The sequence below is a fragment of the Chondrus crispus genome, genomic scaffold (assembly GCF_000350225.1).
Source record: "Chondrus crispus Stackhouse genomic scaffold, scaffold_275, whole genome shotgun sequence".
Lineage (NCBI taxonomy): Eukaryota > Rhodophyta > Florideophyceae > Gigartinales > Gigartinaceae > Chondrus > Chondrus crispus.
In genome coordinates this window covers 56,761-76,590 of record NW_005179163.1, presented here as the reverse complement: position 1 = coordinate 76,590, position 19,830 = coordinate 56,761, and the positions used below count along the sequence as shown (strand labels likewise).

The 19,830-nt window shown below is 53.2% G+C and overlaps 9 protein-coding genes; 4 read left to right on the top strand and 5 right to left on the bottom strand.

The window, feature by feature from the left end:
- Positions 1-1,237: 1,237 nt before the first annotated feature.
- On the top strand, positions 1,238-2,636 carry CHC_T00005235001 (hypothetical protein). XM_005716815.1 is given in 4 exon segments: positions 1,238-1,329; positions 1,330-1,447; positions 1,567-2,156; positions 2,157-2,636. The coding sequence occupies 2 exon segments, from the start codon at positions 1,330-1,332 to the stop codon at positions 2,154-2,156; spliced, it is 708 nt and encodes a 235-aa protein (XP_005716872.1). The 5' UTR covers positions 1,238-1,329; the 3' UTR covers positions 2,157-2,636.
- Positions 2,637-2,788: 152 nt separating this feature from the next.
- CHC_T00005234001 (hypothetical protein) lies at positions 2,789-4,060 on the top strand. XM_005716814.1 is given in 5 exon segments: positions 2,789-2,855; positions 2,856-2,876; positions 2,971-3,157; positions 3,274-3,728; positions 3,729-4,060. 3 exon segments carry the CDS (start codon positions 2,856-2,858, stop codon positions 3,726-3,728), a joined length of 663 nt encoding a protein of 220 aa, XP_005716871.1. The 5' UTR covers positions 2,789-2,855; the 3' UTR covers positions 3,729-4,060.
- A 354-nt stretch (positions 4,061-4,414) lies between these two features.
- CHC_T00005233001 (hypothetical protein) lies at positions 4,415-5,776 on the bottom strand. Its single transcript, XM_005716813.1, has one exon. It carries the CDS (start codon positions 5,774-5,776, stop codon positions 4,415-4,417), a length of 1,362 nt encoding a protein of 453 aa, XP_005716870.1.
- A 1,516-nt stretch (positions 5,777-7,292) lies between these two features.
- On the bottom strand, positions 7,293-8,372 carry CHC_T00005232001 (hypothetical protein). Its single transcript, XM_005716812.1, has one exon. The coding sequence runs from the start codon at positions 8,370-8,372 to the stop codon at positions 7,293-7,295; it is 1,080 nt and encodes a 359-aa protein (XP_005716869.1).
- Positions 8,373-9,726: 1,354 nt separating this feature from the next.
- On the bottom strand, positions 9,727-11,392 carry CHC_T00005231001 (hypothetical protein). XM_005716811.1 is given in 2 exon segments: positions 9,727-9,880; positions 9,881-11,392. The coding sequence occupies 1 exon segment, from the start codon at positions 11,390-11,392 to the stop codon at positions 9,881-9,883; it is 1,512 nt and encodes a 503-aa protein (XP_005716868.1). The 3' UTR covers positions 9,727-9,880.
- A 1,687-nt stretch (positions 11,393-13,079) lies between these two features.
- On the bottom strand, positions 13,080-14,665 carry CHC_T00005230001 (hypothetical protein). XM_005716810.1 is given in 2 exon segments: positions 13,080-13,723; positions 13,724-14,665. The coding sequence occupies 1 exon segment, from the start codon at positions 14,663-14,665 to the stop codon at positions 13,724-13,726; it is 942 nt and encodes a 313-aa protein (XP_005716867.1). The 3' UTR covers positions 13,080-13,723.
- A 766-nt stretch (positions 14,666-15,431) lies between these two features.
- Positions 15,432-17,116, top strand: CHC_T00005229001 (hypothetical protein). XM_005716809.1 is given in 2 exon segments: positions 15,432-17,063; positions 17,064-17,116. 1 exon segment carries the CDS (start codon positions 15,432-15,434, stop codon positions 17,061-17,063), a length of 1,632 nt encoding a protein of 543 aa, XP_005716866.1. The 3' UTR covers positions 17,064-17,116.
- A 586-nt stretch (positions 17,117-17,702) lies between these two features.
- Positions 17,703-18,468, top strand: CHC_T00005228001 (hypothetical protein). XM_005716808.1 is given in 4 exon segments: positions 17,703-17,777; positions 17,778-17,902; positions 17,993-18,281; positions 18,282-18,468. 2 exon segments carry the CDS (start codon positions 17,778-17,780, stop codon positions 18,279-18,281), a joined length of 414 nt encoding a protein of 137 aa, XP_005716865.1. The 5' UTR covers positions 17,703-17,777; the 3' UTR covers positions 18,282-18,468.
- A 2-nt stretch (positions 18,469-18,470) lies between these two features.
- CHC_T00005227001 (hypothetical protein) overlaps positions 18,471-19,830 on the bottom strand; it is a 1,545-nt gene continuing 185 nt past the window's right edge. The window contains exon 1 of the mRNA XM_005716807.1: positions 18,471-19,830. This exon is cut by the window's right edge and continues 185 nt beyond it. Coding sequence (XP_005716864.1) covers positions 18,471-19,830 — 1,360 coding nt within the window.

Below are 19,830 nucleotides of genomic sequence, written 5' to 3'. Positions count from 1 at the left end.
GAAGGTCGTCGTCGCCGGCCCGCCCGGATGTGGGAAGGGCACACACGGACTCAAGTTGGCCGATGAGTTGCATGGCGTCCATGTTTCTACTGGCGATCTGCTGAGACAGGTCGCCGAAAAGGCAAGGGAGGAGGAGGAGGAGAGAGTTGTCGGACTGATCGCTTTGGCTGCCCAGATGAGACAACAGGGGAGGAGAGCTGCAGCGTGATGACGGTAGATTAGAGTGCTTATTTTGGTCGGCGCCTGTCACTTTTTGCTACATTACTACAATACATTCTAACTATTTTTTTCGAAAATCGCTTGAAGACGAGCTTGATGTTTATCGCAGCTTGCGTATTTACGACGACGGGGCCTGGAAAACGAAGGACCAGTAGCTCTGGGCGACGGGGGCGAGAATGCAGCGGGGTTGGAGCCAACAGGGTGGAAACAGGCAGAAACGAAAAATGTGGCCCCGTGTGGACGTTGCGTGCAGCGTTGCGTGCAGCGTTGCGTGCAGCATAATCTCGGAGCCGTTGGTATCTCGAGGGGGTGCGCACGGGCGCGGATGTGCACGGCGGTCGCCGACGGCGGCAAAGGGCGTGCCCTTTCGAGCCGTGGAAGCTTTTTCGGGCGCCATACAGGGCGTCGAATTTGGCTTTTTGAAAGCGACACTGCCCTGTGCGCAACACTGCATCCCGCTGACACCGCCGTGCGGGAGAAATTGTACCCGCCGGCGCGCCTTACAACAGCCGCTGCCGGCACCAATCCAGCAACGCGCGAGCATCCCCCCCCCCACTTGCTTTCTCTGTAATGCGCCACGTCGATAGTCCATGGAAGCAATGTCGTACACTAGTGGAAGGCGCCAGCCATGCAGCTGACAGCGCAATTTTCGACAAGAGTCTCAATCTTCTCTCCGTCATGCAACCGCATTACAGTGTAATATTTTTTCAAATGCCACGTGTACATGTGGCATTGTAGCACAGATTTCTTGTTTACAGTGGTCAGCAGTCTGCCGGGGTCGACAGAATACAGTGTAAACACGTCCGCCTAAAATTAATTACGACGGCGATAGAGTAGTTGCCTGCATCTTGAATCACGACTCGCTACACGTGTAGTCCGTGTATACAACGGCTTTTTTGGAACGTGGTTCCAGCGTCGAGTTTGATACCATACCATAGCATACCTTGCTTGACGCAGTGCGCATTGCGCCAAACAAAGGGCATCAATTTAGAACAGTGTCCTTCTACAAAAACCCGAGACCATCAATTTAGAGCAGGGTTCCCCTCTACACCAACCCCTTTGTTCACAAAAGTCGGCGATCTCCTTGCCCGCCCTCTCTAACTACTCGAGATGGGTGAATCCGACTACTCCTTCTCCCTTACCACCTTCAGCCCAAGTGGCCGCCTCGTCCAGATTGAGTATGCACTCAACGCAGTCACCGCTGGGGCCACCGCCCTCGGCATCAAAGGTAAGCCACCCTCAATTATCCCGCGTCCCATCCCATCTGTCCATCTCGATCCTTCATCCCCGAGCACTAACACCCTCCTTCCACTCGCCCACCACCACGGCAATGCTTGAACCGCGCAGCCAAAAACGGCATCGTCCTCGCCACCGAAAAGCGCCTGCCCTCCGCGCTCATGGCGGAAGACAGCGTGCAGAAAGTGTCCATGATCACCGAGTCCATCGGCCTGGTGTACGCGGGCATGGGCCCGGACTCGCGGGTGCTGGTGAAGAAGGCGCGAAAGGCGGCGCAAGCGTACGCCCGGATATACAAGGAGGTGATCCCTGTGGGGCAGCTGGTGCGCGAAGTCGCCTCGGTCATGCAGGAGTTCACGCAGAGCGGCGGCGTGCGCCCGTTCGGCGTGTCGCTGCTCGTCGCTGGCTTTGACGACGAGGGGCCGCAGCTGTGCCAGATCGACCCCAGTGGCAGCTACTATGCGTGGAAGGCCAGCGCTATCGGCAAGAATATGGTCAATGCTAAGACGTTTTTGGAAAAGAGATACTCGGACGATATCGAATTGGAGGACGCCATTCATACCGCCATTCTCACCCTCAAGGAAGGCTTTGAGGGCCAGGTCACGGAGAGTAATATTGAGATTGGCATTATCGGCGAGGATAAGGTCTTTAGGACCCTCACCCCGGCGGATACGAAGGACTACTTGACAGAACTGGAATAGAGCTTGCGTTTTGGATTGGGCGTGGTAGCTAGGGAAGAAAATGGGGCTGTGTACGCCATGTGATTAATTTTTTGTTCTCGTCTTCTTCCGTCTACAACGCTGTGCGTGTCGTTGTTTGGTCGGCCGTCATTGGGGTGCCCGTGCAGTTGGTTTCATCACGGGCGTCATGAGCATATGGGAATGAAGCAAGTAGCGCAGCGAAGATGGGGGGCATTGCAGTTTTGTTTTTGTGTCGCACTGCAGCAGCTCACCTACGCAACCGGTAGACTTCCTTGTCATCCTGCGCGCAACTTGACGAGGCCCAGCGGTTTGGCATTGACGTCAAAGAAGAATTAACCTATGGAGCTGAGCGTGTTATTTTACATTGCCCCCCCTCTGCCCCTGTTTCGCCATGACGGCACCAGGACTGCACACTATCGTAGAGCGCCTCATAAAAAATCACAGCAAGCACAATAGCCACGCAGTGCTGGCCCTCCCCCCTCCCCCGCCTCATATTTTTAACTCGCCCTATTTTCCTCCAATCCACACAGTAGCCTTGGTACACGTCCCAAACGGCACAATAATATTCACCCGGCCCCCCTCCGCCACACTCCACCTGCCTCCCTCCCCCTCCCCTCGGTCCGCCGAACCCCATCCATCACCCGCTCGGAGCTTCGCTCCCCGTCCGCGGCGCACCCGCCGCGCACCCGCCGCGCACCCATGGCCTCGAAAACTTGCACGGTGCGTACTCGCCGCGTTCTTTGCCTTTGTGAGAGTCATCGCCACAGTGGCTAACTTGACCTTGACTGTTGTATGTGCCCCGTTTGTTGTACAGCATCGCTTGCGGAAGGAAATGAGAAACATCTCAAGGGAGCCCTCTCCGCATATTACTGCTCGCCCGCTCCCTTCGAATATTCTTAGGTGGTACTTCGTGCTCGAGGGGCCCAGTGACTCCCCGTATGAGGGCGGCATTTTTATGGGGAGGCTGCAGTTTCCGGAGGAGTACCCTTTCAAACCACCAGGTAGGTTGTTTTCCGCCACTTTCATGGCCTCCGTACTGGTTTCGTTTCGCATGCAAAAGGAAAGCTAACTTTTCTGCACTACTCCACTACGTATGTGTGCGTCTATGCGATTCCAGCCGTGTACATGTGCACACCGCAGGGCCGCTTCAAATGCAACCAGAAGCTATGTCTGTCCATGTCCGACTTTCACCCGGAGACGTGGAACCCTCTGTGGTCAGTGTCTGCAGTCTTGACGGGCCTGCTTTCCTTCATGATGGGCTCGGAGGACACGGTCGGGTCCATCCAGACCTCGGCCGCGGAGAAGCGCAGCCTTGCACGCGCCTCGCACCATTTCAATCGTGCTGACCGCGTCTTCCGCGAGCTCTTCCCTGAATTCATTCGCGACGCGCCCGCCATGCCCCGCGCCATGCAGCCCAGAGCGATGTTCACCGACCAGAATGGAAACGTTAGCAATAGAAGGGGGAGGAAAAGGGAAGAGGAGGGCGAGAGCCTTGTCAGCTTGATTGCATGGCTCTTTGTCTTTCTGGCTCTCATCTTTGCCGTCTTTCGCCTCATTGCAGGCTCGCCATAGCGGTAGCAGGGTGGACGTGCCGGCCGAGCTGCTGCTCATCTGCGTTTCGAAACTGTAAATCTTCTCCGTACTCCAAGGTGTTGCTCGTTTACTCGTTAGTGCCCAAGCGCGTTTGCGTTGGCATTGTCATTGCGACATCTGCCTTGTCTCTCACAATCGCATGGTAAGGAATGCCACCTCCACTGCCCGCTGCATCAACGATGCCCAGTATGCCTTGCCCAAATACGACAAGGACAGCGACCAGAACGGAATGCGCGAATTATGAAATGCTACTGTATTTAGAGATCCAACATAAAAGGGAACTTTGGGACTGCAGTCTAGGAAATACAAAACCGACTAGACCCAGAACTATTTACACTGCACTCTCAAATCCTCCCCATCTTATCAATGTAGCGCGCTGATGCCTTCCTTCGCTGCCGTAACGAAGAAATTGAGGTCACTGGTGGAGAGACGGCACATCAGGATGACCGTCAGGGGATGCCGTCAAAGAGTAGATTTCACAAAGGCTAGGGGGAGGATTTGTAAGCATAGGTCATCACCGGGTACGGACGAGTCCGCAGGAATACAGTCAAAGCCAGACTCATCGCGAGCAGTTACAAAAAGCGCAAGCGGTTTCAATATTATACTCTGTTAGCATATGTGAGTGTTTTATGCACCTAAGCCCATCAGCAGTACTCTCTTGACTTTTAGCGGCGCGTCCTCTTGCGATCTTCATCGTAGTCTCGCCCACTCCCAGTTCTTTTCCTGTAGTGGTCACGGTCGCGGTCTCGGTCTCGATCGTAATCTCTTCGAGGGTCAGAGTACCGCTGGTTTTCGTATCCTCCCGCACCACGACGTCTCTCCTGGCCATCCTCCCTTTTTTCACTCCAAGTTCCGGACCTCCTTCGATCATGACCTCGATCTGCATACCGATCTTCATAACCAGATCTGCCCCTTTGCTCATTTCCATGACTTTGCCCTCCCGAATGCCCGCCCCGATCACCCCCAGACCTGTCGTATCCTTGCCTTCTGTCACCACCCCCTCTATTATTACTCCATCTCCGACGATCGTCGTCCTGTGAGCCTCCTTGCATTCCACCTTGACGATGTTGCCGCGGCTGATTCCCATGCACCAACCCCTGACGAGATGGGTGGACAGAAGGCTTTCCACCGCTTCCCGAACCGAAGCGAGACGAATGGTCACCAGCGGGTCTCTTGATACCACGACTCTGAGCATTGTCCTGTTGAACGTTTTGAGGCGTTTGTTTCTGTCCTGGAAACCCTCGTCCATGGCTCCCACCTCTGCCCATCCCTGGAGGTAACCCTCCAGGGGGCATGGGCATACCCGGCGGCATACCTGGTGGCATACCGGGCATGCCAGGAAGCACTGGGAACATAGGCGGAGTCGGATTCTTCCCATCCCCTTGCCGTTGTGCACCTGGCATATGTGGGAAAGGAAAAGGATGCTGAAACGCTCCTCCTTTTCCGTTTAGCATACCTGGTTGAAAAGGAAACGGCGGCATGTTTGGAGGCATCGGCATATCCCCCATCTTCATCATCCCCGGCATACCAGGAAGAGGACCGGGTGGCATCCCCATACCAGGCGGTGGAGGTGGAACTCCTTGTCCAGCCGATGGGGCTGCCGCAACTGCTGGCTTCGCTACCTTAGCCTGTACCCCCGCTCGGACAGCGGCGGCAAGCATGCCGGCCGTTCGTGCCACTCCATTTTGTTGAGGAAGGGTAATTTTCTGTCCCAATTGAGGCAATCGCTGGCCTGCCGCTGCGCTGACGCTCTTGTTACCATCTACAGTCTTGATTTTCGCAAGCATGCTATCCTCCAGCCTCATTTGCATTTGCCGTTCGCAGTACATCTTCCACGATTCTTCGTTGAACCCGTAGTTAAAGTAATCAGACAAATCTGCCCCTCTCTCAAGCCAGGGCTTCTCCGTCTGCTTCCCTATTTCCATATCGTAAACACTCTTCTGAGAAACGCCGATCTGCATCGTTGGGGTCGGAAGCATGGACAACATTCCACCCGCCCTCCCACCACTTTGCATAGTATTACCCATGACACGTTCTGGCGGCACATATCCAGGTCTCTGCCATTTGTTGGATGGGAGCCGCACTTTTCCTATTGAACCCCCAAATGATGGGCCTCCCGGTCGCTGCACAGTGTCGACGTCCTCACAATCCAGAACTACGTCAAAATCGTCATCGTCGTCCTCTGACTCGCCTTCCTCGCTTCCAGATTCGTCCGATGACCCGTTGCGTTCCTCATCCACATTTTGCTTCGCGGAGGCATCTCTCATGGGCCCATTTTTTGCCCCTGCGGAGAGGTCCTCTCCGGTGGTAGCACCTTTTGCATTTGCGGCGCTTTTAGCTTCTTTGTCCTTGTTCTCTCCTACTTCTGCCTGAGGGTTAGCGCTGGGCACATGAGATGGCAGGATTTTCGATTGATTCGCGTTTAACTTGCCTTTTCCTCCCTCACTGCTCCTCTCTGCAGTGCTCACGACTGCATCCGTCATTTTTTGCTGTTCCGCATCCTTCACATGTGGTGTCACGCTTTTGACGTCACCCTGTGAAGCTGAAACAGGTTCCGCCTTGAGCGCATCCGGAGGGCTTTCCGACGCCTGATCCCCGTCCGTTTCCGCGGGCGTCGGATTTCCATACAGCAGATGATCCTCATTATCTGATTCATTACCATCAGTCATGATGCGGCCTTTCTTAACCCTCGAAACAGAGAGGCCGGCCTTCTCTGACGGGCTCCACGCAAAAACGCGAAATTATCTGCGGGTGGCTTCTGGCGAGTTGAAAACCCACGGATGTGAGTGACTTTTGCTCCGAGCAACTGTGTCAGCAAGCGATTGAGAAAGGTACCAGGTGTGGGGAGTAAAAAAAAACGCAGGTGAGTGTTGCTGAACTGGAGCGGAAAGGATCAACGCCCTTTCGACAAGGCGTACGAAGCCCCCACATCACCAACTGGAGCAATGGAAAATGAAACTATATATGAAAAACTGGGCATTTTTTGCAAATTTTTGACATTCTCCTTGCCAGGCTCTCCGGTCCCCTTTCCTGCCAGACCACCGACACCAGGTCTCTGGATAAAAGTTCTTAAAGGAAACGATGACATTGCGGATTGCGGACTCAACATAGAAGGTCAACCCTCTGTGCATCCAGTGTTCATTGTGCCTAAATTTTTTCTATTTAGTTGCAGTTAATTATGGCGGCACAACTCCAGGAAAGCATGTCCTCCCCAGGCCATTATACTGCATTTTACTCCAGCGTGCTTCTTCTTCGCTGGCGATCACTTTCGTGTTATCTTCTTCGGAGCAATTCAAATCCATGCATTGAAAAAAAAACAGGCCTTCCGTACTACAGTATGTGTAGTATGAGTCATTCCAAACGCTTCCACTCTAGCTGCTTAAAAGGAAAGGGGAAACCCAAGTTCTTTGTTTCATTCTTATGTTTGAGAACTGTAGAAGATTTGTGGTAATAGTAATTCATGAAACAAAGTGCGTATCATTTTACACATGGGTTGCTCTTCGTGGTGCGGTGCTACTTCTAATGCAACGCAAAAACATGAAATCACACCCACCCAACTATCTTTTCGAAGCTGTCGTTGACGGGAAAGAGGGACCCCTTCGCGGACGCCCTTCTCCTTGAAATCCATGTCGAGAAAATGAATTCAGACTCTCCTGGAGCATCTTCACATGAAGACAACTTCTCGAACGAAGACAAGTCTTCGTTCACGCTTAGTTCTACTTCAAGTCCATCTTTTTTCATCTTTAGAATAAATTGGAGAAACTGGTCGGGGAGGCACACTGACATTACGTCCTCCAATAACGGCACATTCCTGGGAAGGTTTGAGATTGAACTCAGATCGAAAAGTATCTTATGTCCTTTCTGTATGCTTTTTGTCCGTATTGGGCTCTCCAGAAAAGCTCTGAGTTGCTTTGGAGTCCCAACGCAAGCAAAATCCTCTATCGGTACTGGAACAGCTTGGAACCTCAATCCTTCTCGGATCATCTCAGCTATTACTGTAGAGGTGTGGAACTCCCCAATCTCTGGTACCGGTTTAGCAAGTACTTTGCCTAGGTGTTTGGACAGTTCAACCGCGTTTCGAAAGCCATACGCTCCTGTGTTTGCGTGCGAAGAAATCTTCACCTTCTCTTGGATCTCAGTCACTGCTTTTGATGCCTCATCGAAGCGAACATACGAAAATATCGATTCCTCTCCTTCGTCTTCAAAGAAACATAGACTGCCAGAGTCGGCTGGTATGTTTCGTATTTCTGATAGGATATCATAGAAATAGATAGTGTCACAGTCTAGTGATACGGTTCTCCTCTGCCTGTGTCGAGCATTAAGATGGCCTATAATTTTGTGAAGAGTTTCTGCGGCTCCGCGGGTGGGGCTGTCAAAGTATACTGGAAACAATGAAATTCCAGTTTTCTGAAGGTAGGCCTTAATGGTTGCAAGGACCTGATGCTCTCGCTCAACAGCTCTTTGAAGCCCGATATACACTGCATCCTCGGAGTGAAGCTTGAGGTTCGAAAGGAGCTGCACAACCATGGGAATACCTGCAATACAGATTAAAGGTTTTGGGACCGTATACCCACAGTTTGAAAAACGAGAACCAAGACCAGCCATGGGGATGATGACGTTCATTACAACACTTGCCTTGATAAGCGCAAAGTTGAGCGAAGTGAAATGAAGATGTTAGTTCTACCAGATGCCACAATTATCTGTTGATACGGGGCTGCAAAAAGAATCAGAGATGCTACTGGCGATGTTATGCTATAGAAGCTCTACAGTTGGACGGCAATCTCGTCCGAGCACCAGACAATTGTCACTCAAGTGACACTGAATATTTCTAGGGAACGCATGCGATGGAGAGCGCAAGTGGTACTTCCAAGACAGAGGAGTGTTCCTGTTAGGCAAAAGGGGAAAATTGTGAGGGTATGGATTCGAATTGACGCCAATTTACTTGCCTCTATTGGGCCATGACTATTTTACCACAAAGACTGCAACTTAGGACCATTTTTATCTCCATCCTCGCATTTGCAATAGAAAGGCTGAGGTTTGATATCAGTTTCAAAAGTTTAAAAAGCTTCTGATTGTTTCCAATGATGACAAGACTGCTATTAGCAAAGGACTTTTGTTGACTGTACCGAGGATTCCCTGAATAGCTCCTGGATGGAATTTGAAGTACTTCACGAGAAATGTGCAGCGCGATGTTTCTCCAGGAAATGTGCGCACACCAAGATGTGGTACTGGTTATGGAGTTTTGGAAGCTGTAAACTTGAAGGATTGTCATATGATATATTGGAAGTCAACTTCGACTTCTATACCGGACCGTTGCTCTTGCTTTGGAAATGCAATCCGTGCGTAGAGGAAAACTAGCTCGAGCTTTTATTCACTTGCTACGCGAGGTCCAACAAGCGACTTACTTCGGCGTCGTATGATCTTATCCTTTGTCAGATTGAGAAGGTATTCTAATTGAATGAGGGCTACACGAAGAGAAGGCTGCGTCAGAATTCTGCAGATATTGCTCATCCCGTAGCCTCTGTCCACTCTTGTGAGCCTTAGCTTGGGTTTGCGAAAATCAAACGCAATTGTTGCATAAGGCAGAAACTTCATCATGCTTCTACACAGTGGTGGTTCACGTTGATTTGGAAAGATCCGTGCGGCCATCACAAAGGGCACTATGCGCGAGAAAGTGTAGAACAGAATCCTTTGTGGTTGAGTTTTCCAGAAGTCTCGCAGACCGGGTTGACTTGCCTGATTCGGTCTACAGCCAGAACTGTGACGAAATATGTAGAGACTTTATGTCGAGTAGGAAGCCGATTCTTACCCGGAACAAGCCGAGGGTATTGCTTAACAAGCACGAAATGACAATTTGCGATCTCTATTGGCAGAGAGGCTGCAACATGTAACGCTTCAACCTCTGGGGGATGTGATCGATGGTAGAATGGATATCAGAAGGATACTACTAATATGCAGAGCGTCTAGCGTCACGATCTAGTGGGAGAAGTAGTTTACTGTTATACAGGACGTCAGCTCTTCAAAAGTTAGCAGCTACATATGGTACTACCAAGCTCGGGTTAGAATGATACATCTCAACTCAAGTCCTCCATTCTATATTGTTGTAAAAGCCAGGAGCAACTAACGCATTCTCACCCGACGAAGAAGCGTTCTTCAATAGTTGCAAAGGCCGCTGCATTCGCCCGCGCCCTGTGCTTGGCTCTCAAGATACGCCTCCGTTTTAGCACTCTTTTAATTCTTTCTCTTCGTGACTCGGGGGCAGCTGGGGTCGTACGATTTCTTTTTTGACGTCGGACTTGGTCGCGAATTCGTTTCGCTTCCTTGTGTCGCTTCTCTACATCCTCCAACTCTGAATCCGAAAAGACCCATTTTGCTGCCCGCCGGCCCGCAGTCATTTTTTGCTCCAACTCCTTACCCTTCGCAGATGTAACTGTAGCCATTGGTACGCTATCCAGACAGCCATCCGCGAAAGGACTGAGGGTGTCGTACGCTGCCGTGAAACCGTTGCGTACACCCTCGTATACAACCTTAGCGCGAGATTCTAATTGTCCCACGCCTGGCCCGTCTGCTGGTGGTGCTATGGAGAATATTGCTGCGTCAGAGCTTGAATAGGGCACCTTGTTCTCAAGTTTCAGTATTTGCATGTCTTCGTTGTATATGTTCAAATGTGAACCAGTGTCTAGGTAGTCAGATACCTTTGCTCGAGGTGAAAACACATGGAAGAGGTCGAAGTATGGACTCGCAATGTGCTTTTCGTAAATGCCGGGCTTGGTACCCTTGCGGGCGGCCGATTCCGGTTTGGTGCGGAGAACAAGGATGTCTGTGCAGCCATCCCGCATTGCCGATCGGTAAGGAATCGGTTCGAAGAGCAGTCCATCTGCGTAAAAGTCACCGTTGATCTCGACAGGATTCCCAGCAATGCCGGGCACGCGTGCGCTGGCACGAAGCCGCTCCAGAAACTCATCAAGCGAGGTAAAGTCGTCAAGCGTTTGCGAACGCATAGCCGAAAGCGAGCTGGCGACGGGCTTGAGCGGCATCTGGGAGTGGTACTTCCAAAACTGATCCCAATTCAAGGGACGCTCTGTGCGCATGACATGGTCGATAAGGCGGTCAAGCAGCAGTACGGGGCGGGTTCCCTTTCCGTAAAACTCCTTGCTCCCTCGGCGCTTGCGACGGAAGTAGGGGTGGTGGCGGAGGGCCCATAGGTCGATGAAGCGCTGGCCGTTCTCCGGGATTGAGCAGATAATGTCATAGTAAATCTGTGCGCCGTAGACGGGAAGCTGCCTTGACACAAAGTATGCGCCGACGATGGCGCCCGCGCTGGATCCGTAGACGACGTCAAAGGCATTCTCCAATCCGCAGTATTTGATAGCGGCAACCATACCGGCTGAGACGGCGCCTCGCATGCCGCCGCCCTCGATGCACAGGGCGACTTTGCGGTCGTCTTTCCGTTGGCCAGGCTTTGAGGGGCGTTCTAAACGACGCTTGAGAATGTCTAACACGGGATGCAAAGGCTCGGTGGAGCTGGTATCGGCGATACGCTGGCCAACAGCAAGCGGACAATGACGGCGGGAGAGGAGATGTCGAGCCGTTTGCAATGGGGCGCGGACGGGCCACCGCGGGGCCGAAGTGAAGGCGGTCATTGGGTAGGGCCGTGAGTGTTGAAGCGTAATGCGAGCATGGCAGTTGGATGAGATGGTGGAGGTAGTGAGGGTTGGACTAGCAGGGACTAGAACGAGAAAGGTTAGGAGCGAACGGATTGTGTGTTGAAGTTGTGGCTCAAAAGGCAGCGCAAGACGAGTACACCGGGGACGGTATTTAGTGTCAGCGCTAAATTAGTGTCACCACGTAAATAGTGTCACTGACACTAATTCATGTCAGAGCCCGGGACGACGACGGATCAATCCAGACATAGAACAATCCTTCCTTTGAGCCGGACCCATCTCACTGCCGGTCCGGAGGGATGGTAGTGGTATGCGATTCGTTCGGTTCGTTTCGGGAGCACTAATTTGTGCGCGGGAGTGGAGATACGCAGGCATTCATTACTGAAAAGCGTTTTGTACCAAGAACAGGTCAACTGGTCGGTCTTTGGTCTGGTGTATAGGAAAAGGTTGGGCGATGCAGAGTTGTAACAAGGGGCATCTGCGATAAGGAAAGAGGAGGGGGGGCCAGCGTCAGGACTTGTGATTAGAGGCAGGCATGTGAGGTTTTGGTAGGACGAAAAGAAATGCTGTAGGCTCTAATGGGATCTAACTTACACTATTCATTGTTACGTTTGACAATATCAGTGACAGTAATAGCGTTTTCACTGAAATAGTGTAAGTACGGAAATAGTATCACTGACATTAATATATGTTTAGGGGTCGATATTTCCATCACGGAAAAGGTATCAGTGACACTAAATACCGTCCCCGGGTGTACAGAGTAAAGTCTCGATATCGTGAACCGAAATGTGGCGCTTCCGAGCAGCCCATTGAGTTCGCCTTACCGAGGCAGTTCACGGCGGCGGAACTGCTCGTGTACACGTGTACCCGTTTTACGGGGTATTTTACGGAGTATGATTTGGACCATTTGGACCACACCGGTGGAGACGCTCTTAGAGCGTCTCCACCAATGCCGATGATACGGTCACAGGAACACAAACTCACTTTCCTTGACTCTGTCCATCGACGGGCAACGTCGACGGGCAACGTCGACGGGCGCAATTCCATATCTGGACCACTTCACATTGTGATCCAGCCTTCCTTTTCTTTTAATTCTGCCACATCCAGAGTCTATATCAGAAGAGTCAGCTCTCGGTCAAGCCATTGATCTTGGATTAGGGGATTTTGCGGCATTTACTGGCATTGAGCAAGATCAATTTAACGGTGATTCAGATAGTGAGGACGATCGCTCTACTGTGCCAGCGAAAGACCGGACAGGACGCAAACCGTCGCTTGCTCGGTATCGCGGAACATTAGAAGCTCTATCTAACGAACTCAGTTGTATTATGACGGACGCGAATCTAGTTCAATCGGGGCTGCCTTCGAGCATCAAGTCACTTCTGTATGAGGAACAAAGCCGCGTAAGGAGGCTTCAGGGTTCGAATCTGAGGCAAAATCGTATGGATGGCTTCTGTAGTCGTTCATGGTTCGTTTCTAGTGCGCATTTCGGCCTCGATAAAGTGAACTCTGGGGTTTTCATGTTTTTGTATGTTCATGGTATCGCGTAGTTCATTCTATAGAGTCTAGTTCACGTTAGAAATACGAAAACGTCGATTCTGGGCCAAAAAAGCGGGGTGGCGCCTCCCTCATAGTCCTTCGGTTCACTGTACCGAGACAGTTCATCATATCAGGTACGCAGCTTATCGAGACTTTACTCTGTAGCAGCGAATCACTTGTCGCTGGGCTTTGAATGCCTGGCGTAAAAGCCAACCAAAATTCAATTTATAATTTCTCTCCAGCAACAGCCCGACCACTCCCACTGCCACAACCCTTGCCGCCGTATAGAAAAAATACTCGACGACTCGCCCAACTACATACATATATATATACAGTAGATTCAAACCCCGCAAAGAAGCTGGGCAAATGTCCCATTAAACCTGATCAAAACACCAGCACTCCGACCAAGCAGCGTGCACACAAACGGGATCACTTTGTTTCTCTTCGTTCTGTCTTGACCTTCGAACACAAACCAGTTTGTACGTCATTAAAAACTTCATGATAATATTACATCCCTCAGAGATAGGTACCCTTCTGCCGCCTTCTATGCCAGTGCTTTCTTCAGTAGTGTGAATTACCTTCGACTACACCCACCGCTGCTTGTAGACACGTCTGGCAAATCAAGTCATTCGCGGGCCTACCAACATGGCGCTTCGAGGTCCGCAACCAGCTTTCTTGTCTATACACACGATGGCGCTGGACCTACCAACTCAGCATTTACACAACTTCTGTGGAACAAGCACCATCAGCGAACACAGCCCCATATCCCAGGTCCTATTCAATTTGGGACAAGTGGGCACTAAGATATTTGTTCATACCCATATTGGTAACAGTGCTGTTACCGTCAAACACAGCTTGCAACTTTGCATCACAGAGTATCCTATTTCCGTTATTCGGATCCTTGAGTTGGTTCTCCCTAATGTAAACCCAAATCTTCTTGACGACCTCTGTCCTCGGTAGCTGCGCTTCGCCGCAAACGGCGAAGAGCTCCTCCGACAATTGCATCGGTTTGAGAAGGCCCGACGGCTTTCTCGGTGCACTACTGCTACTTTTTGCTTTTGACACTTTTGCCTTCTTGGACGACTTCTTCTCCTGAAAAACGCCGTTCGCAATATTCTCGTCCCTCTTCCGTTGCTTTTCAATCAAGTACTTCTCCTCCACTTCTTTGGCTAGGTCCTTAAGCTCCTGGCTGCAGTCATCTGGTTTGTGTACGAGCCCCGAAATGATCTTAGCGAGGGAAAAAAAAGTGAAAGTATCGACCTTCAAAGCAGTCTTCAGTGCGTCATCGCATAAAATACTTCTCCGATCATTCGGGTCCTGCAGGTCATGTTTTTTAACATACTCTGAGACGCGCTTCGGAATATGAGATCTAGGTATTACGGTGTCGCCCAGAAAGGTGGCCAGCGGCTCCGCAAGGACAACAGCGCGCTCAATACCGGTGAGTCGAACGGGCTTGAGCAGTTTGGGATCCAGCGCTTCGGCGCTCTTCCGCTTGCGCGGGGCCGGGGCAGAGGCCGCGCGCTCCAAATCCTCTAGATACTTGTTGATTGTTTCACGGACAAAGCGCTTGTGCGGAGCCAATTGCTCGGCTTCCACGGAAAATTTGGTGCACAGCATCGTCATGACCATACGCATGGTAATCTTCTCCAGGTCATTTGTGCGCAGGATGTCGGCAACGGCGGCTTTGAGGTCAGACTGGTCTGGAACGTCTCCCATGATGGATAGAAGGGGGTGGTGGGTGGGCGGGGGTGGGGACAGGGGTGCTGAGGGGGGAGGTTCGGGTTTTGGTAGGGAAGGGTGTTGACGTGGATGTGAAAATAGATGATATTGAGGGGGTGAGGTGGGCGACAAACGGGTGCGTGTGGTTTCGTTTCGTTTCGGTTGCGGGGACAGGGCGTGCGGTCGGCAGTGTGCGTCGGTGTCGCAGGGAGGGAGGCGACCCGCGCGGCGTCCGATTCGGGCGGTGAAACGAAATCTGAACCCGTCTGATAAATTTCTGCAATACTGTATTTTTCTCCTCGCCACACGCCACTGAGATCCCGCGCTGCCAAGACTTGTCGTGCCCCCGTTGGCTGTGCCGTCCACCAGCCCGGTCATCCAATCAAATTACTCATGACCACGCGTCCCAGCGCAACACTGTACAAGTGCTGTCAGACGGCCCGAATTACACCTGGTTGCCTTGTGTAATGGGGTCTCCTTGACTTGCATTACACCAGCCCCCCTTGACGCTTTCGATCTCAATAGGCTGTACCATACCCAAGGGTACTGTACTTGTAGATCTGGATCTGTGTGCCTACAGGCACTGACGCACTGCTGTTGTCTTCATGTTGACCGTGTCAACAACGCTCTTCAAACCCTCCCCCCCCCCGACGTCGGACACCGCACAAACCGACGTAACCGCCTCTCTCTATCCCCTGCTCCTTCTTGCAACGCTAACACTCCCCTCCCCCCATCGTCCCTCCCCCCATCGTCTCATCCCAAAATGCTTCCGTCAGCTTTCCTCCCCGCTGCCCCCCTGCCGGCCCGCTCCCTCCGTGCCCCCCACACCCCCTCCCTGCGCCGACCGGTTTTCTTCGCCACGGCCAGCTCCCACCCTGACCCTTCCCCACCCTCCCTTCTCTCCCGTCTCTCCGTCTCCGCCATCGCGCTTGCCGCCGTTGCACTTCCCCTCCCCTCTCTGGCCGCGCGCAAGCACTCCAACATCACAATGACCGACCAGGTCCCCAACTTCACGCTCCCCTCGCAGGAAGCCGCCACGGATCGCGGCCGCTCTGCAAACCCCCTCCTCCTGCGCGTCGTCTTCGTCGCCAAGCGCGCCGTCCCCGCCGTCGCAGTCATCGCCCTGGCCGTCTGGGGCGTCCGCAGCGTCCTCCGCCGCGCCCAGGAGCGCGAGCTGCGCGACTTCCAGACGCAGCTCTCCTCCTTCTCCTCCCAGCTTGACTTAGATGCAAATTCAACCGCAGCGGGCGGGGAGAAGGACTCGCTCCTCGATTCCGCCAATACAGCAAAGCAGATCTTGGAAACTTCGTCAAAGCGCTACAAGTTTCGCGCCGATTCCACCCAGGAGAAGGACGATGACATCGAATCCAAAGTCCGCCTCGATCTATTCCGTGCGGGCGGCTCTGCGAACCCCAAAGATGCGGCTAACACCCAGATGCCTCCGGCAGAGGCTCCGGACGCGGCAAAGGCCGAAATCTCACAGGTGCAGCCGGCGTCGCCAATGGAGTCCACTATCGCCGAGTGCTTGAAACAGGTCGAGGCTGGCGACGATGCCGCAAAGGAAGCCGCAAAGTCCTCGTTGAACGCCGCTCGCGCCACAGCGGGGCTTTCCGAGAGCGAAGGCGCGAAGCTGTTCGATACTTACGTCTCGAGTGTGGTATCGGCCCAGATCGATAGAGCCGCCATCAATCTGGATTCGGACGATCGGGAAAGCCTGCGCTACCTCCACCAACTGGCCGTCACCATGGGAGCCGCAAAGGCACTTGGACCCGACGCAGCCCTGCGGTATGTCGGAGAACATGCGGGGGAAGAGAAGACGCGCGAGGAGTTGTACAGACGGTATGCCGTGTTTTGTTTGTCGAGTGAGGAACGTGTCAAGGATGATTTGCAGAGTTTAGTCGACATGCAAACCTTGCTGGCTGTGACCGACGCGAGGGCGGAGACGATTAACACGGAGATTGCGAAGGGAATGTTTCAGGTGGCCGTGAGCGCCGCGATGGCTGACGGCAGTTTAGACCCGGGTTCTCGCGATGCGTTGGAGAAGCTGAAACAGAGCTTCGGCGACTTTTTAGACGGTGGTAGCGCCGATTCTATCATGTCTGAGGTTGCTGTGATGCGAGCGATGTACTCGCTGCAGCAGCTTTTGCAGGAGCAGGGCGTTTCAGATGATGACGTGCTCGAGCTGCGGAAGATGTGCAAGGAACTCGGTGTAGACATTGATGAAATGTTGCAAAACGCTGACACCTTGGGGGATGCGCTTGGGCCGGAGGCAAAGGAGTTTGTGGAGAGTTTGAGAGGCTTGCTGTCGGATTCAAAGGGGGAGGGTATTGTTACCGATACCACGCAGATTGAATCGTTGAAAGACGGTTCAGTCAAGGCAGATTCGTCGTCATAGTGGGACTGTTTTGTTCATGAATAAAAAAGTCATGGGAGCCAATAACTGCGAAACTCATTTTTTTGTGCAACTTTATATGCTACTCTTGGAGAAGTGCTTCACCTCTGCAAAAGACAACCTCGATGGTAAGCACTGTTGTATCTAGCGGCGGCTTCGCAGCATCATTGTCTATCTGCGGGCGATGATGGCTGCGAAAGGCATGTTTGTCAAGTTGGGGATGCACCCGTGGACAGAACTTCTTTCAGTCCTAGAAGGTCAAGGGAAAAAAATAACAGGCTTGCACATCGCAAGGAGGTGTAGATGATGCGTCCTATGGGGTTCGAACCCATGCTCATTCGTCAAACTTCAGTCTCAAACGTGAAGCAGAACGCACAAGATATCCTTGAGTCTGCCGCCTTAACCACTCGGCCAAAGACGCATTGAGCGCTGTGCTGCACCTTGTTGTGTCGAACAAGTGAAATTTTATGGTATATATATCCATGGAATATTTTAGCCCAATAAAAATGACACACGTGTACAGAATACCACGTGTGAACGTGGCGTTGGGTGCAGGATCTTGATGAAAGCCCGCCTTTGTATTGGAGTGGAGACACGTACAAGCAGTTGGTCACTTACCATGGCCCCCACACGCACTCCACCAAACTTGTCAGGGTAAGCCCTTCGAACGTCTAGGAAGAGTACAACCTTTCAAACCGCTACCCAAACACAAAAGAAATGGCGGATGATCCTGCGCTTGCACAGTGGCGCGCCCAGCGCATGGCCCAGATGCAGGGAGGCGGAATGCCCGGGCAATCTGGACCATCAGCAGAGCAAGTTGAGCAGCAGCGCAAGAAGCAAGAGTGAGTCAACTTGCCGCATAGTCTACTTGGTATTCGTTTCAAAACCTCCGCTCGTACTAACCGCTACAACGCCTTCACGCTACCATTCAGAGTCATGCAAGAGCAGCGACGGATCATGCTGAAGCAAATCCTGAGCAATGAAGCGCGCGAAAAGTTGTCTAACATTCGACTCGTAAAGCCCGAGCGCGCAGAGCAGGTGGAAAACTACATCCTCAGCGCAGCGCAGTCGGGCCAGCTGCCGGGCAAAATATCTGAGGAGCAGTTTAAGGATTTGCTGAGAAACGTGACAGAGAAGGAACAAAGCAAGAACAAGGTGACGATCATGCGGAGGAGACCACTCTACGATGACGATGACGACGATGACGACGACGACTTTTAGGGAATAGCGCTAATCCTGTGCGCAATCTAGTCTTGACCTCTCTGGCACCGTCTACTACACCGCTTGTACAGGGTTCCGCACTACAAGTCCTACTACATCATGACGTTGAACGCGCACCCGGGACATACGTTTACTCCATCTCGTAGCCGCGTTAAAGGTTGCAAAACGAAACAGACCGCTGCCGAAATCCTAGTCCACCAGAACAGGGCTATCCAATACCGCAACGCCCGCCGCGACCCCACCGTCATCCTGAGTAGCGGCCTTACTCCTAAGCAAAGTTCCCGCCGCAAAATTCTCCACCAGCTCCCCCTTAACCGCGACGCCAACGCCGTACACGCCAAACTCGGAGACGATGTCCGTCTCCTCAAACGCGCCCTCCCTAACGAGCACGTTCTTCACCACCACTGGGCGTATCCTTTCCATGAGTACATACGCGGCCCTCTCCCCCGGAGTCATCTTCAGCAGCGCGTCCCTCATCTCTTCCCCGTACAGGTTATTCCCGCCGCCCTCCCTCTGCGGCTTGAGCACATAGTCGGCCGGATTCTCCACGGCCATCTTGGCGACTTTGTCCCCGCCCTCGCTCTCGGCCAGCGACCACTGCCCCGCAAACGTCTTCCGGATCTCTGCGGCCTCCTTCTTCCCGACAAACCGCTCCACCTCGCCCGGGCGGTCCAGCACCTGCTGCACTTTCTTCGTGCCGACCAGGTGCATGGCCACACTCGGGCACTTGGCCGCCAAGCTGCCCTCCATCATCTCCCGCGCCGTCCACTCCAGGTCAGTCGGGTAGTCATCTGGGGCGTACCCCGCGCGATAATACACAACGCTGACCTCCGCTTCGCGCCCCTCCAAACTCACCCACAGACGTCCCTCTCCATCGACTCTTCCCACCTCGGCCACGGCGGCAAAACTCAGGCGGATCATCTCGACACTATGGGCGTCCCAGAGCTCAAACCTCAACAAATCCTGGTCGTAGGAATTCCTTTCCCCCGGCTGAACGATCATAACAGTGACACTCGCCTCCCCCCCATGCAGCCTCTGATACTCCCCTCGTGCCTTAGCAATCCCCCTTGCCAGTCCCTGATCCGCGGCGTTCTCCGGCAGGTTCCCGACCACGCCTCCCCCCACGGCCGGGTGGGTCGCCAAGTGCCTGTGCATGGCCGAAGTGCGGGCCGACAAGCACGCGAACGACGACGCGATGACGTTGATCTCGACCATGCGCAAGCTGCCTGCGCCCCTGTCGTCCTTCTCGGCGTTCTCAAAGTAGTCGAAGCGGGAGATGGCCAAGTCGACGCTCTCCTTCTCGCGGCCCTTGCCGAGCATGGCGAGCAGCCTGCCGGTGAAGCCGGGGTCCGCGCGGGCGGTCTCGGCCAGCGTGGCGCGCAGGTAGGCGTAGTCGTCGGCGACGCTCGCGACCAGGCGGTTGAGCGCCGGCGTGATGCGGAGCGCGTGCGCGTACGCGGCCGCGCCCAGCGGCGACGGGCGGAACGTCATCGGCGCGTGCGCCAGCGACACGCCCGCGGCTGCCGTCTTCGTCTGCGCGACGACGATG

Excerpts from the sequence above, each read along its gene's own strand:
- CHC_T00005230001 (XM_005716810.1), bottom strand. The coding sequence starts at position 14,665 with ATGGGAGACGTTCCAGACCAGTCTGACCTCAAAGCCGCCGTTGCCGAC.
- CHC_T00005233001 (XM_005716813.1), bottom strand. The coding sequence starts at position 5,776 with ATGGGTAATACTATGCAAAGTGGTGGGAGGGCGGGTGGAATGTTGTCC.
- CHC_T00005229001 (XM_005716809.1), top strand. The coding sequence starts at position 15,432 with ATGCTTCCGTCAGCTTTCCTCCCCGCTGCCCCCCTGCCGGCCCGCTCC.
- CHC_T00005234001 (XM_005716814.1), top strand. The coding sequence starts at position 2,856 with ATGGCCTCGAAAACTTGCACG. Across the intron at positions 2,877-2,970 it reads TGGCCTCGAAAACTTGCACG|CATCGCTTGCGGAAGGAAAT; the intron begins GTGCGTACTCGC and ends TTTGTTGTACAG. Across the intron at positions 3,158-3,273 it reads GTACCCTTTCAAACCACCAG|CCGTGTACATGTGCACACCG; the intron begins GTAGGTTGTTTT and ends ATGCGATTCCAG.
- CHC_T00005228001 (XM_005716808.1), top strand. The coding sequence starts at position 17,778 with ATGGCGGATGATCCTGCGCTTGCACAGTGGCGCGCCCAGCGCATGGCC. Across the intron at positions 17,903-17,992 it reads CAGCAGCGCAAGAAGCAAGA|AGTCATGCAAGAGCAGCGAC; the intron begins GTGAGTCAACTT and ends GCTACCATTCAG.
- CHC_T00005235001 (XM_005716815.1), top strand. The coding sequence starts at position 1,330 with ATGGGTGAATCCGACTACTCCTTCTCCCTTACCACCTTCAGCCCAAGT. Across the intron at positions 1,448-1,566 it reads CACCGCCCTCGGCATCAAAG|CCAAAAACGGCATCGTCCTC; the intron begins GTAAGCCACCCT and ends TGAACCGCGCAG.
- CHC_T00005232001 (XM_005716812.1), bottom strand. The coding sequence starts at position 8,372 with ATGAACGTCATCATCCCCATGGCTGGTCTTGGTTCTCGTTTTTCAAAC.
- CHC_T00005231001 (XM_005716811.1), bottom strand. The coding sequence starts at position 11,392 with ATGACCGCCTTCACTTCGGCCCCGCGGTGGCCCGTCCGCGCCCCATTG.